Raw genomic sequence first — 14,973 nt, forward strand, 5'->3', positions numbered from 1 at the left:
ATAAATGTGAAAAAAAAACTACTCCCATTTTCTGGGATGAGAAGGTTGTCCTATCAAGAAGTGCTAGACAGTTTGGGTCTGTATTCCCTGCAATTTAGAAGAATGAGGGGGCTTGATAGGGCACATGTTGAAATGCTTTCTACAGTGGGAGAGTCACGACAAAGAAACATAGTTAAAGGATAAGGGGCCGCTCATTTAAAACTGAGGTGCATAGAAATTTATTCTCTCAGAGGGTAGCAAATCCCTGGAATTCACTATCCCAAAAGGCATTGGAGATTAGATCATTAGAAATATTTAAGGTAGAGATAGATAAATATTTGAAAGATAAAGGAATTCAGGGCTATAGGGAATTGGCGCAGGAGCCGAGGCCAGCATATATCAGCCATGCTCATATTAAATGGCAGGTCAGGCTTTAGGGTCCTGGAGGGCTACTCCTGCTCTTATTTTCCGGTGTTCTTGGATTGAAACTACTTTATTTTGAAGATTTACTTACAGGGCAGCTGAGCTAATTTTTTTGTTTTGTGCTAGCATGAGGAAGCAATCTAATTACCCACTGAATTTTCAGGATATTGACATTCACTGATTAAGTAAAATAAAGGCATCTGTGCATATAAATGGGAAACCTCATGCAAGAATTTATTTTTAATTCCAAACAGTCATTGAAGGTGAATTACCTTGGAATCAATTTTATAGCAGTTTTCAGAATTACACATTTTGATACATTTGCCATCAATTCCCTGGAAGACATAAAGAATATCTCTGACCAGTGCGACCTCTGTTACTTCTGTAGATGCTGAAAAATAAAACTCCATATCAGTACCTTGCCTTTAACTGGCTCTCCTTTAACAGGCTATTTCAACAGTTAAACAAAGGAGGCTATATAGGACACAGTAACAGCACGTGACCATGGTTAACAATTTGATATTTCTGCAATACATTACCCTGCAGTGCTGAATTCAGAAAAGGATGGGCTCTATCAAAAAACACATCACCTCAGCAGACATGTTAGACAGCAGTTAGCTTTTTGCACTACTCTGTACAGGCTGAAATTACAAATATCCAGCCAAAATACTCCAGAACTCATCCGAGAACATGTGTAATCTGCTTCTTTCCCATGTTCCAAAAGCAAAAGAAAAATGCTAAGAATCTGAAATAAGAGCTGAATGAGCTGGAAAGACTCACCAGCAAAAGGCAGCATCTGTAAAGAGAAACAGAGTTAATGTTTCAGTTCGATAACCTTTGTGATGAATAAAGTTCATCAACCTGAAATGTCAACTCTTTCTCTCTGCTGCTCAACCTGTTGATCATTTCAGGCATTTTCTTATACCTTTCCGATGCTAGCCCTTAAGCTCTTACATTGCTTGGCCACTAAATTCTTGGACACCTTAAGGCATTGGAAACACTTCCCCAGGTATGGATAATATTATGCCTTAGGATTCTGCAAGTAATTGTACACTAAGCTAGGACCTCATGCCTTTTGCTTTCAGGGGATGGAGCTTCATGTAAGTTAACGATTTCCTGACCACTGTTAAATTGGGAGATCTGTGCTAAGGCCAATCAATTCATCAATGCTGCATGAAAAAACTTATTCAAAAAAGCAAAGCTGAACAGGATGGAGATTCCTAATACCTTGCAAAAGATATCAACTGGTGATCTAATTAATCAAATGTGAACAAATTACGTAGCATGACTACAGTGCAAGTAGAATTAGGCCATCAAACAGTAATTGAGATATAAAGATGTGGGAATCATCATCAGACAAAACTTAAAAATTTCTTCCACTTTACATTAGAGGCTGAAATGCCCATGTTTACCCCCAGAAACAGTCCCACCACACCACCTCTCTAGCTAAACTCCAAACAACCCATCGCTGCCACAAAAGCCAAACACCCCTGCACCCCACCTGCAACTACCCCCATTGGAAGTTTACATCCAATAAAGGAGTTTTGGATTGATTGTGCAGCCAATGCGCACATGGGAACTTCCAGCAAACAGCAGTAACCAAATAATCTGCAGAAGGATTCTGGAAAACATTCTCCCACGTTGATCTGCTGACCACAATAGTTAGAACCCAATAAGTACTTACAGCCAAGATCACCTTCACGTCTTAGCCTTGACATATTCCGAGACATTGAGCTTGGAAGTCCTTTTGAGGTAGATAATGAAGGCTGAGCAGCAGACAATGCCCATGCAAGCCGTGATCCTAACTGCTGTCTCATTGCATCTGCTGTCGCTGTGGTTTGGTATGTTTGCCTGAGCATGAAAAAAAACATTAGAAGTTACATTTTCCGATAATATGACCCCATTTAAAACATGCTGTTATTTATTTACCGGTAATTAATATGCAACTTAGAATACCCAGTAATCAAGGCAGCAGAAAACTTGCTGTGAGTAACTGATCGTCCACATAACCAGATTTATGTAGATAATGTTTCAGAGACTGGGAGCTGAGTGTAGGAGGAGGAAAGAGGGAAGACATCTAGTCAAGAATGTGCAATTCAAGGTAAGGGAAAAATACTAAAAGGAGGGAGGAAGAGACATGATGAACTGGGAAAAGGGGAGGAGACAAAATAGGGGGAGGAGGAGGAAAAAGAAAAAGGAAATGAATTAGGGAACAGCAATTAAAATCAATAAGGAAGAAATGGGGAAAATGCACAGAAATTACATAATAGAAAGTAGCCATCAACCTAACCAAACTGTGTTTACCTGCATCAGGACCAACAGTCCTGATGCAGGGTTTTGTCCCGAAACATCGACAATGCCTTTCCTCCCATAGATGCCGCCTGACTCACTAAGTTCCTCCAGCACATAGTTTGTTGCTCCAAATTCCAGAATCTGCAATTTCTTAGAGTCATACAACACGGAAACAGGCCCTCCAGCCCAACTCATCTGTGCCTACTGTGTTGCCCAGCAAGCTAGTCCCATCTGCTCGCAGTTGGCCCATAGCCCTTTAAACCTCTCCAAACCATGTACTTACCTAGATGGTTTTTCAATGTTGCTAATCTGCCCGCCTCAACTACTATTTCTAGCAGCTCATTCCAAATACACACCATACTTTGCATGAAGAAGCTGCCCCTGATGTCCCTTTTAAATCTCTCACCTTTGATTTTAAACCTATGACCTCTTGTTTATAGCACCCCCTCCCTAGGGAAAAGACTATGTGCTTTCACCCTGTCTATGCCCCTCATGATCTTGTATACCTCTATCAGGTCACCCCTCAATCTCCTGTGATCCAGGGAATAAAGTTCTACACCTCTCCTTGTAACTCAGGCCCTCAAATCCAGGCAACATCCTGGTAAACCTATTCTTCACTCATTCTAGTTTAATAACATCTTTCCTATAACGGGGTGACCAAAACTGTATACAATACCCCAAGTGCAGCCTCAGTAACGTCTTATATAACTGCAACACAACATCCTAACTTCTATATTCAATACCCTGACTGATGAAGGGCAACAGGCCAAATGCCTTTGTCACCACCTGTGACGCTGCTTTCAGAGAACTACGCACTTGTACTTCTAGGTTCCTCTATTCCATTAAATTCCCAGGGCTCTACCATTCACTGTACAAGTCCTACCCTGGTTTGATCTCGCAAAATGCAATACCTCACATTTATCTGGATTGAAAGTCATTTGCCAACCCTCAGCCCACACACCTGGCTGATCAAGATCCCCCTGTAATTTTTCATAACCTTCCACACTATCTACAACACCATCTATTTTAGTATCATCTGCAAACTTACTGACCATGCCTTGTACGTTCATATCCAAATAGTTTATATAAATTGCAAACAACAAAGGTCCCAGCACCGACCCCTGTGACACACCACTAGACATAGGCCTCCAGTCTGAGAAACAATTCTCGACCATCAATCTCTGCTTCCTACCAGCAGCTAATTATGAATCCAATTCGCTATCTACCCCTGGATCCCATGTGATCTAACTTTCCAGACCTTGTCAAAGGCCTTGCTAAAGTCCATGTAGACAACATCCACTGCCCTACCCTCATCTACCCTCTTAGTTTCCTCCTCCAAGAACTCCAAGATATTTGTCAGACATGACTTCCCACACACAAAGCTGTGCTGACTGTCCCAAATCAGACCCTGCCTCTCCAAATATTGGTAGATCCTGTCCGTCAGAATCCCCTCCAGCAAATTTAACCACCACCGATGTCAGACTCACCAGCCTGTAGTTTCCTGGCTTATTTTTGCTACCCCTTTTAAACAATGGTACCACATTAGCCACTCTCCAGTCCTCCGGAAGCTCACCTGTGGCCAGAGATGAAGCAAACATTTCTACACGGGCTTCCGCAATTTCTTCTCCAGCTTCCCACGAAGTCCGAGAATGCACTAGCTCAGGCCCTGGGAATTTATCCACCTTAATGCACTTTAAGACTTCCAGTACCTTCCTCCCTGCCAATCTATATGTGGTCCAAGACAACACCACTCATTTCCCCCATTTCCTTAACTTCCATTGTTTCCTCCACAGTAAAAACTGAAGAGGAATATTCATTAAAAAAAATCTCACCCGTTTCCTTTGGTTACACACACAGACTGCATGCCGATCTTTAAGGGGACCTTTTCTCTCCCTAGCCACCCTTTTACTCTTAATATACCTATAGAATCTCCTGGGATTTTTGCCTCACCTTGCCCGCCAAATTCTTCTCATATACTCTTTTTGCCCTCCTAACATCTCTCTTCAGTGCACTCCTACACTTCTTGTAGTCATCAAGAGATTGGTATTGGTTTATTATTGTCACTTGTACCAGGGTTCAGTGAAAAATTTGTCTTGCATAGCATTCATACAGATCAATTCATTACACAGTACATGGAGGTAGTACAGGGTAAAAACAATAACAGAATACAGAGTAAAGTGTCACAGCTACAAGGAAGTGCATTGCAGGTAGACAACAAGGTGAAGAAGATTTAAAAGAACATTATTAGTAATAGTTAGTGACATGGAATTTAAAAGTGTAGAATGATTATAGTAAAAGTAACGAGTAGATCTGCAGAGAGCAGCTTGCAACGAGTTGCCAAGCTCCGGTGCCATCTTGCATCTCTAGTTCCCAATTGCTAACGTGCAGTGTATGCCTCCCTCTTTTTCTTAACTAGAGCCTCAATATCTCTTGTCAGCCAGGGTTCCTGAAACCTGTCAGCCTTGCCCTTCACCCTAACAGGAACATGCAGGCCCTGAACTCTTGATATCACACTTTTAAAGGCCTCTCACTTGGCAGACCCTCCCTTCCCTGCAAACAATCTTATCCAATTAACCACTGCTAGATCCCACCTAATTGCTCAAAAATTTGCTCTGCCCCAGTTCAGAACCCTAACTTGTGAACCAGTTGTATCCTTCTCCGTAACTATTTTAAAACTAATGGAATTATGATCACTGTACCCACAGTGCTCATCGAAAGACACTTCCGCCACTTGCCCTACCTCATTTCCCAGGAGGTCCAGTGTTGCACCCTCTCAAGTAGTTTTTTTAATATATATTGATAAAGGAAACTTTCTTGGACAGATTTCACAAATTCCACTCCAAGCCTTTTCCATTATGGTTGGCCCAGTCAATATTAGGGAAGTTAAAATCTCCCACTAATATAACCCTATTATGTTTACAACTGGCTGCAATCTCCCTACATATCTGCTCCTCCAAATCCTGCTGACTATTGGGGGTGCCTATAATACAATATCAAAGTGACCATCCCCTTTTTATTTCTAAGTTCTAACCATATGGCTTCACTGGATGATCCCCCAAGAATGTCCTGGTAGGTCAAATTTTAGGGAAACAGATTTAAGGCAGTTTCCTGGATTAAAGTAGAATTATGAGGCCTGAAACTTCCTGCCCAAAAGGATGATGGAGGCAAAAAACCCTCACTGCATTCAAAACGTACAGCTGAGCACTTGAAATGGCATAACATAGCTATAGACAATGAGCTTGAAGTGGAACTCATCTGGAGAGCTGGGTTTTTGACTGGTGTGAACATGGCCTCATCCTGCTCAATAAATTATGATTGCTACCATCACAGCTACCTGTAAAATATGGGTACAAGCTGAACCAGAGAAGACATCCACGCTGTTTGGATAACAATTTTGGAGCATCAAGTGGTCTTTGGTGACATATTTATTTGCACTGCTTCACCAGATTCATATCATCAATTTCCATATTGTCGAGAGCAGAGAAACAAAGATTCAAAACTTTGAATTCTGAGCCAGCCATCAATGCCTTTTGTTCAAAGTCCAGAATGGCCACGAATTGGAGAGTTTCTTCTGTTCGAGGAGAATGCAACTCTGGTCACCTTACAGCATTGCCTTCACTGAATCAGAAACTATTCCACAGTAGTTGAGAAGAATTTTACATTGATTTTTCTTTTAAGTTAGCAAACAGAAGACTACTTACCCTGGTAATAACGACTGAGGGGTTGGTGTTGGTCCATTTAAACCATATATACTAAGGCTACCAACTCCACTACTTCCCATGCTGCCAGCACTTTGAGAGGAAGGAGCCCTGTCAGAATAAGTCAGAGGGAGAGACTGTGGTCTGGAGTAGTAGTAAGGAGTAGAATGAGCATCTCTTGGCAATGCTTGCGCAAATAATGCCGCATAATTAGCAACCTGGAAAAGCATGATAACTGAATTTTAGACAAGGAAGCTGAAATCTTATATCGAAAAAGAAAGTGCCAATTTCAAATTCAATGAGCAAGAGCTACCACAATGTGCTAAATGAAACCTACAGCAATAAATATCTATATAATCTTAGCTAGCAAAATTCCATATAAAGGTAGTTTAGGAACAGATACTTAGCTTTTAAGTTGTAAACAAGAATAGCAGAACAGGAACTACACAACATGATGACAGGAAGGTGCTGAACAAAGCCCACCATTGTCCTTCAATTCACCACATAAAAATTATTTCATAATAATATCAAACACTTGACCTTATGTTGCTTCAAAGCGGGGTTATATCACTGAATCAGAATGACATAGGTGGTGGTCACTAAGCCCAGCAATTTTAACTGGTTCCCAGCAGAGAAACCTCATGAGTCCCACTCCCTTGCTCTTTCCCCAAACCCCTGTAAACTATTCCCTCTCAAGTACCTTTCCAATTTCTCACCTTAAAGTTATTGACTAACAGCAAATTCCATAACTTAATTGTACTCTGCATTAAAGAAAGTTTCCTCAGAAGCCCTTTGTATCTTTCGACAATCCAAAATGTTTGTAAATCCAAAATTTTAAACCTGTTCCCCTGAGTCCTTGAACCATTCAATAATGGGAAATGCCTTTATTTAGCCAATCTAAACCGGTCATGACCTTGCACTGGAGCAACACACAAGCTGGAGGAAGTCAGCAGGTCAGGCAGCATCCAAGGAGGGAAACGGACAGTCAACTTTCAGGTCAAGACCCTTCATCTGCACTACTTCCTAAAACATCGACTGTTCATTTCCCTCCATAGATGCTGCCTGACCAATCGAGTTACTCAGCTTTTTGTGTGTCGCTTCAGATTCCAGCACCTGCAGTCTCTTTTGTCTCCATGATCTTGTACTGCTCCAGCAAATCTCCTCTCAACTGTTACGTACCAGCAACAATAGAAACACACCGAGTCAAGTGTGCAAGTGTTAGAAACTATTTTTATTAATAACTACTTGCAATAATAATAAAAGTAAAAATGTTAGATATCAAATATAATCCCCAAAACTAAACTCAAAGTGTGTGTGTGGCAAATTCCCAAACTCCAGGTCCAGGAATAGTTCTCAAAGTTCAGTTCAGCAAGTCATCAGGTGAAACGTGAGCAAAGGCTTTTGCAAAACCACCGTTGACTCAAGAGAAAATGCAGAGAGAATGTAGAGAGAATTTACGAAATCCACATGTTCCACGATGGAACCCCTACGACACCTCAATCACTGATGATCTCCATTGCTTTGTTCCGAAGTATCTGCCACCCCGAAACACATTCGATACATGGCCGCCCACAGAAATACCTGTTTCCCACTACAGGTTAACGACAAAGTGAACTCCACTTGTTTACTCCAAAAGTCCATACATGGATTGTATGTGACAGACACAGCTATTGTTCTTCATCCATTGTTACGGAGACTAGCAGTCAGTGCCTCTCTCTCTCTTCTCAACTCTCTTTGACTCACTGAGCAAAACCGTCAGCACATTGTTATCTTGCTGCCTTGATGACACCACATACACACTACTACTCTACTGTCCAGGTGCCTTAAAGGGACATTCACCAAATAGCAACCTGGCTCGTAACACCTCCCCCCAAAAAAAGAAAAATTTTGATCTGCAAGAACAAAATTTTTAAAAAGCATATACAGTTAGTAAAGCAATGCGTTATAATTATCATGCTACATGATTACAGAAAACCACATTAATAAAGATACATTTTTCCACTTAATATCGGAAAAAGCCACTGCTGATTGCCTTCCATATTTCCATGTGACCTATCGTGATCGCACTCCCATCTTAACCATTCTCAAACATGTTTTGAAATTTTAAAATTACTTGCTTCACTTGTTCACTTTGTTGAGGTAGGAACCGTTCCAATTTTGTTTCAATGTTTCCCAGCCTCGCTGATACAGTGCTTGGTCTAAAACAATCTTTACCAGTCTCAACTTTTAAGTTTTCAGACAACTCAGCGTCAACAGAATTGGCCACAGCTACGTCTTTCTCAAAACAAAGGCTCTCAATTTGGCAAGCTTTTTTGCAATCGTTTTTTAAATTTTCAAACATAATCCAAAAAATTCAAATACATCTCTTCATTAACCCATTGTTCCCTAAGCAATTCTAAAGGTCCTCTAACCGGATGTCCAAATACAAGTTCAAAAGGACTGAACCCTAAGGATTCTTGCACTGACTCCCTTACTGCAAACAAAAGCAAATGATTTATAAATCATTTTCACAACATGCCCTACCACTTCCAAACATTTTTGGACAAATGCACTCAGGTATCTCTGTTCTTGTACATCCTTTGGAACTGTGCCACTCAATCTACATTGTCTCTCCTTTCTGCCAGTGTATTACTTCACAAACAGAAAATCAACTAAAGCAGAGATATGTCACACAACTGAGCAGTCTCAACTCACTTAAAATGAAAAATAACTCAATTATCCTGAGCATCTCTTAAATATTGAAGAGCAAAACTCAGCAAAAATAAATCAATAGAATAACCTCAGTCCCTGGTCCAGACCTGTTGTCCTGAACTTTGCAAGCATAACCCCCCCCTAATTCATCAGGTCGCCTGGACCAACTACAGGTTCAGTCCCACACTGATATTCAGAATCGTGACAGTTTCTTCCTCTGCCTTTTTTAAGACACAAGAATCTAGAAGGGCCAGCTGCAAAGGAAACATTTGATCCAGGTTATGATCTTGAACTTCAATGTATGAAGCCACCAGGGAAGTTCTCCCTTAAGGTCATGGTGCAATTTCTGTTCCCAGCAGAATGTGCAACAGTTTTTCAGTACTAAGTACTAGTCCTGAACACACGTACAAATGCAAACTCATGCCAGGGTGATTTTTAAATCTGCAATACTAATTTTTTTTCCAGTCCTTTGTACCTGATGGATACATTGCAAATGTTTAACAAATGATGTTACTTAATTCTATATCATAACCAAACATATGCATGAAAAACTGTATTTAAGGCATTTCACTTTCCTCTTAATGGACTTTTGAATAGCCCAATAAGTTTTCATACGAGAGGCACAAGAGACTGCAGATGCTGGAACCTGGAGAAACAAACAGTCTTCCTGAGGAACTCTGCAGGTCAAGCAGCATCTGTGGAGGGGGGGGGGGGGGGGGGGGGGGGGGGGAGAAGAGGGGGGCGGTGGTGCGGTGGTGGGGGTGGGAAGGAATTGTTGACGTTTCGTGTTGAAACCCTGAATCTGGTTTCAGGTCTAAACCTTGATACAGGGTTTCAACCCAGAACATCAACAATTCCTTCCCCGCACTACCCTGCCCCACATTTTAACATGACAAGTTCCACATTTTAACTACTTCCCAGATAAAAGTTAACCTTGAGGAATGTGGCAAGTTATAGGAAATGGTGTTCCACAGTATTGGTGCTAGGATTACTGCTGTTCGCCACTTACAGAAATAACGTGGACTTTTAAATTGGAAGTATAATTTCAACATGTGCATCACAACAGACATTCATAGACCTTCAAAAGTAGCAAGTGACTGACAAATAAATAAGTACATTTTAAAAGATGGAAAAGGACATTACATACCAGCAATAAAACAAGTGTCTAAATAGGATTGAGGAAGAGAATACAGAACAAAAATCATTAAAAGTATTGTTGCAAACTACCAAGACCATAAAATTCAGAGCTCTGAGATTCATTGTAGTAAGGACAGTATTGGAAAGCAAAGAATTTCTATCAAACATGCAAAGAAAATAGTTGGATCAAGTCTGGAACATTGTGAATAGTTCCAGTTTTTACATTATAGAAAGATTAAAGTGGCACCATGGGAGGAGCATAAAAAATACCTTAATATCATAAATTATCTGTAAAGATTAAACAAGCAAAAACTCTTTCCTTGATACCTTGCTCAGGGGTTTACGTGGATCCTCACTGAGGCTGAGCAGGAGGTAGAGTACAGCCCATCTGTTTTTTATTATACCCTATATATGGAGGAAAACACATTCATTACACCAAATCATATTTTCACAACTATTTTCAGAATAATACAATACAAAGCAAAAATGACCTGTAAAAGATGAAAAAAAACATATGCAGAATTGTTTGCAGAAGCACAGATAGTTACAGGCAATTCTCCAAGCACTGAAAATGCATCATTATCACAATTCACTCACCCAAGGTACCAATAGCATTTCACAAATTGAAGGGTATAGGGAAGATGGGTGGAAGAAAGAGACGCAAGGAGCTTGGGTTTGAGAAGTAGACTAGTAGGGTGGAGTATGGCAGGGAGAAGGAGGAAAATAGGTAGCAATTTAAGATTCACAAGCACAAGGGTATAAACAGTATTAATTTATGAGGAGGTAGGAGAGAATTGCATTACTCTTTAGTGTAATAGTGAACCCGATTCCTAATCTTTGAATTAATTTACCCATTCATTTAACACTAGAAGAAACTTCAAAATTACATCATCTGGTGACAAAAGTTAGTCTTTTTGCATTGATGTTATGATTACGGTCATGATAATGGGTCTCTGATAGGTTTGCTCTGATGAGCTGACTACAATCTGATCAAGAGAAAAAAAAGTTAAATTGAAACTGAGCAGAAGTTAGTGGAATTAGGGAACATTACTACCATCACAAGACTGGACACATGGCACTAAATGGTCATTTAGAGCCATAGAACACTACAGCACAGAAAACAGGTCATTCGGCCCTTCTAGTCTGTGCCAAAACTTTATTCCACTAGTCCCATTGACCTGCACTTTCATAGAACGGGCCCTTCCACCCACCATGTTGTGCCGACCTTTATACCATGCCTAAGACTATCTAACCCCTTCCTCCCACATATCCCTCTATCTTAAATTCCTCCATATGCTTATCTAACAATCTCTTGAACTTGACCAACGTATCAGCCTCCACCACCACCCCAGGCAGTGCATTCCATGCACCAACCACTCTCTGGGTGAAAAACCTCCCTCTGATATCTCCCTTGAACTTCCCACCTATTAACTTAAAGCCATGCCCTCTTGTATTGAGCATTGGTGGCCTGGGAAAGAAGCACTGGCTGTCCACTCTATCTATTCCTCTTAATATTTTGTATACCTCTATCATGTCTCCCCTCATCCTCCCTCTCTCCAATGAGTAAAGCCCTAGCTCCCTTAGTCTCTCCTCATAATCCATACTCTCTAATCCAGGCAGCATCCTGGTAAATCTCCTCTGCACCCTTTCCAACGCCTCCACATCCTTCCTATAATGAGACGACCAGAATTGGACACAACACTCCAAGTGTGGTCTAACCAGAATTTTGTAGAGCCGCATCATTACCTCGCAGCTCTTAAACTCGATCCCACGACTTATGAAAGCTAACATCCCATAAGCTTTCTCAACTACCCTATCCACCTGTGAGGCAACTTTCAGTGATCTGTGGATATGAACCCCCAGATCCCTCTGCTCCTCCATACTCCCCAGAATCCTACCATTAACCTTGTACTCCGCCTTGGAGTTTGTCCTTCCAAAGTGTACCACCTCACACTTCTCCGGATTGAACTCCATCTGCCACTTCTCAGCCCAGCTGTGCATCCTATCAATATCCCTCTGTAAGCTTCGACAGCCCTCCACACTATCCACAACACCACTGACCTTTGTGTCGTCTGCAAACTTGTTAACCCAGCCTTCTACCCCCTCATCCAAGTCATTAATAAATATCACGAAAAGTAGACGTCCCAGAACCGATCCCTATGGGACACCACTACTCACAGCCCTCCAATCTGAATGCACTCCCTCCACCACAACCCTCTGTTTTCTACAGGCAAGCCAATTCTGAATCCACACGGCCAAGCCTCCCTGGATCCCATGCCCTCTGACCTTCTGAAGAAGCCTACCATGTGGAACCTTGTCAAATACCTTACAAAAATCCATGTAGACCACATCTACTGCACTACCCTCATCAATCTTCCTGGTCACCTCCTCAAAGAACCCTATCAGGCTTGCGAGGCAAGATCTTTCCTTCACAAAGCCATGCTGGCTGTCCCTAATTAGTCCATGATTCTCTAAATGCTCATAGATCCTATCTCTTAGGATCCTTTCTAACAGCTTGCCCACCACAGACATAAGGCTCACTGGTCTATAATTCCCTGGACTATCCCTACTTCCTTTTTTGAATAAGGGGACAACATTTGCCACCCTCCAATCCTCCGGTACCATTCCCGTGGACAACGAGGACTCAAAGATCAGCAATCTCCTCCCTCACCTCGCGAAGCAGCCTGGGGAATATTCTGTCAAGCTCCGGGGACTTACTGTCCTAATATTTTCTAACAGCTCCAACACATCCTCTCTCTTGATATCTACATGCTTCAGAACATTAACATTACCAACACTGTCCTCAGCATCATCAAGGCCCCTCTCCTTGGTGAATACTGAAAAGAAGTATTGAGAACCTCACCCACTTCTACAGCTTCCAGGCACATCTTCCCACCTTTGTCTCTAATCGGACCTACCATTACTCTTGTCATCCTTCTGCTCTTCACGTATGAGAAAGGAGCCTTGGGATTCTCCTTAACCCTACTCGCCAAGGCCTTTTCATGTCCCCTTCTTGCTCTCCTCAGCCCCTTCTTCAGTTCCTTCCTTGCTACTCTATATTACACCTTTATGTATGCTACCTTCTTCTTCCTAACTAGTTGTTCCACCCCTCTTGTCACCCATGGTTCCTTCACCCTGCCATTCCTTCTCTGCCTCACCGGGACAAATTTATCCCTAACATCCTGCAAGAGATCCCTGAACATCGACCACATCTCCATAGTACATTTCCCTTCAAAAATGTCATCCCAATTTACACTCTCAAGGTCTAGCCTTTAGCCTCATAATTTGCCTTTCCCCATTTAAATATCTTCCCGTCCTCTTTGCTCCTGTCCCTGTCCGTGACAACGCCAATGGTCATGGAGCAGTGGTTGCTGTCCCCCAAATGCTCACCCACCGAGAAGACCAGTCACCTGACCCAGTTCATTACCTAACACTAGATCTAATATGGCATTCCTTCTAGTTGGTCTGTCAACATACTGTGACAGGAATCCATCCTGGACACACTTAACAAACTCTGCCTCGTCTAAACCTTTGGCATTAAGTAGGTGCCAATCAATATTTGGGAAGTTGAAGTCTCCCATGATAACAATCCTGTTATTTTTGCATCTTTCCAAAATCTGCCTCCCAATCTGCTCCTCAGTATCCCTGCTGCTACAGTGGGGGGGGGGGGGCGCGCGGGGAGGGGGCCTACAGAATACTCCCAGGAGAGTAACTGCTCCTTTCTTGTTCCTAACTTCCACCCATACTGACTCTAGAGAGGATCCTTCTACATTATCCATCCTTTATGCAGCTGTAATAGTATCCCTGACCAGTATTGCCACCTCCTCCTCTCTCCCCCTCCCCCACCCCCCCCCCCCCCCCCCCTTCTCCCTTTTAAAACATTGAAAACCAGGAATATTCAATATCCATTCCTGCCCTGGTGACAGCCAAGTCTCTGCAAGAGCCACAACATCATAGTCCCATGTACTTATCCAAGCTCTCAGTTCATCATCCTTATTCCTGCTACTTCGTGCATTTAAGTAAATGCACTTTAGCCCTTCCACCTTTCTACTTTTATACCCTGTACTCTGCTTCTCCTTCCTCAAAGCCTCTCTGCCTGTTAGATCTGACTTTTCCCCATCCCCTTCTTCCTCTGACCGACCCCTCTGGTTCCCATCCCCCTCGCAAACTAGTTTAAACCTTTCCGAAACCACCCTTCACTTGCAGTTTTAATATGCTCTTGCATTGCAGGGGTTTTCAAATAATTTTTCCCCTCAAAGGACAAAAGGGAGAGCTGTTTCAGCAGGTATTTTCACAAATTTTTGAAAAAGACACTATAAAAATGGTTTAGTACTAAATGCATGCTGGTTCCTATGCAGATTAAAGGATAAGCACTTTTGCTTGTTGTTTTAGATAAGGAAAAGCAGCTAGGTCACTTTCCTATGCCATGATGCATTGCAGTGTCTGAAACAGCTCATCGACTCTAAGGTCCTTCAGCTAAAGCCATGTACTGCAGATGTAGTAACAACAGACACTATGGCAGGGTCATACTGTTTATAGAACAGTACACCACAGGAACAGGCTCTTTGGCCCACCATGTTCATGTTGTCCATGATGCCAATTTAAACTAATCCTATCTGCCTGCACATGGGCTATATCCTCGTTTTTGTGCTGTATTACTACGACTCTCTGATTCTAACTCCCTCAAACAACAGCTAAAACCATCACCTGTTCTGCCATGTCTGTCTTAAAATATTTATTTAATTTTAATCAA

At 41.9% G+C, this 14,973-nt stretch overlaps 1 protein-coding gene across 1 annotated transcript in view; it reads right to left on the minus strand.

Moving 5' to 3' along the window:
* tubgcp3 (tubulin, gamma complex associated protein 3) overlaps nucleotides 1-14,973 on the minus strand; it is a 122,294-nt gene that overhangs the window by 89,603 nt on the left and 17,718 nt on the right. The window contains 4 exon segments of the mRNA XM_052026605.1: nucleotides 675-793; nucleotides 2,087-2,253; nucleotides 6,396-6,610; nucleotides 10,548-10,625. Of these exon segments, the coding sequence (XP_051882565.1) occupies nucleotides 675-793; nucleotides 2,087-2,253; nucleotides 6,396-6,610; nucleotides 10,548-10,625 (579 nt within the window).

Source organism: Pristis pectinata, chromosome 11 (genome assembly GCF_009764475.1).
Source record: "Pristis pectinata isolate sPriPec2 chromosome 11, sPriPec2.1.pri, whole genome shotgun sequence".
Classification (NCBI taxonomy): Eukaryota; Metazoa; Chordata; class Chondrichthyes; order Rhinopristiformes; family Pristidae; genus Pristis; species Pristis pectinata.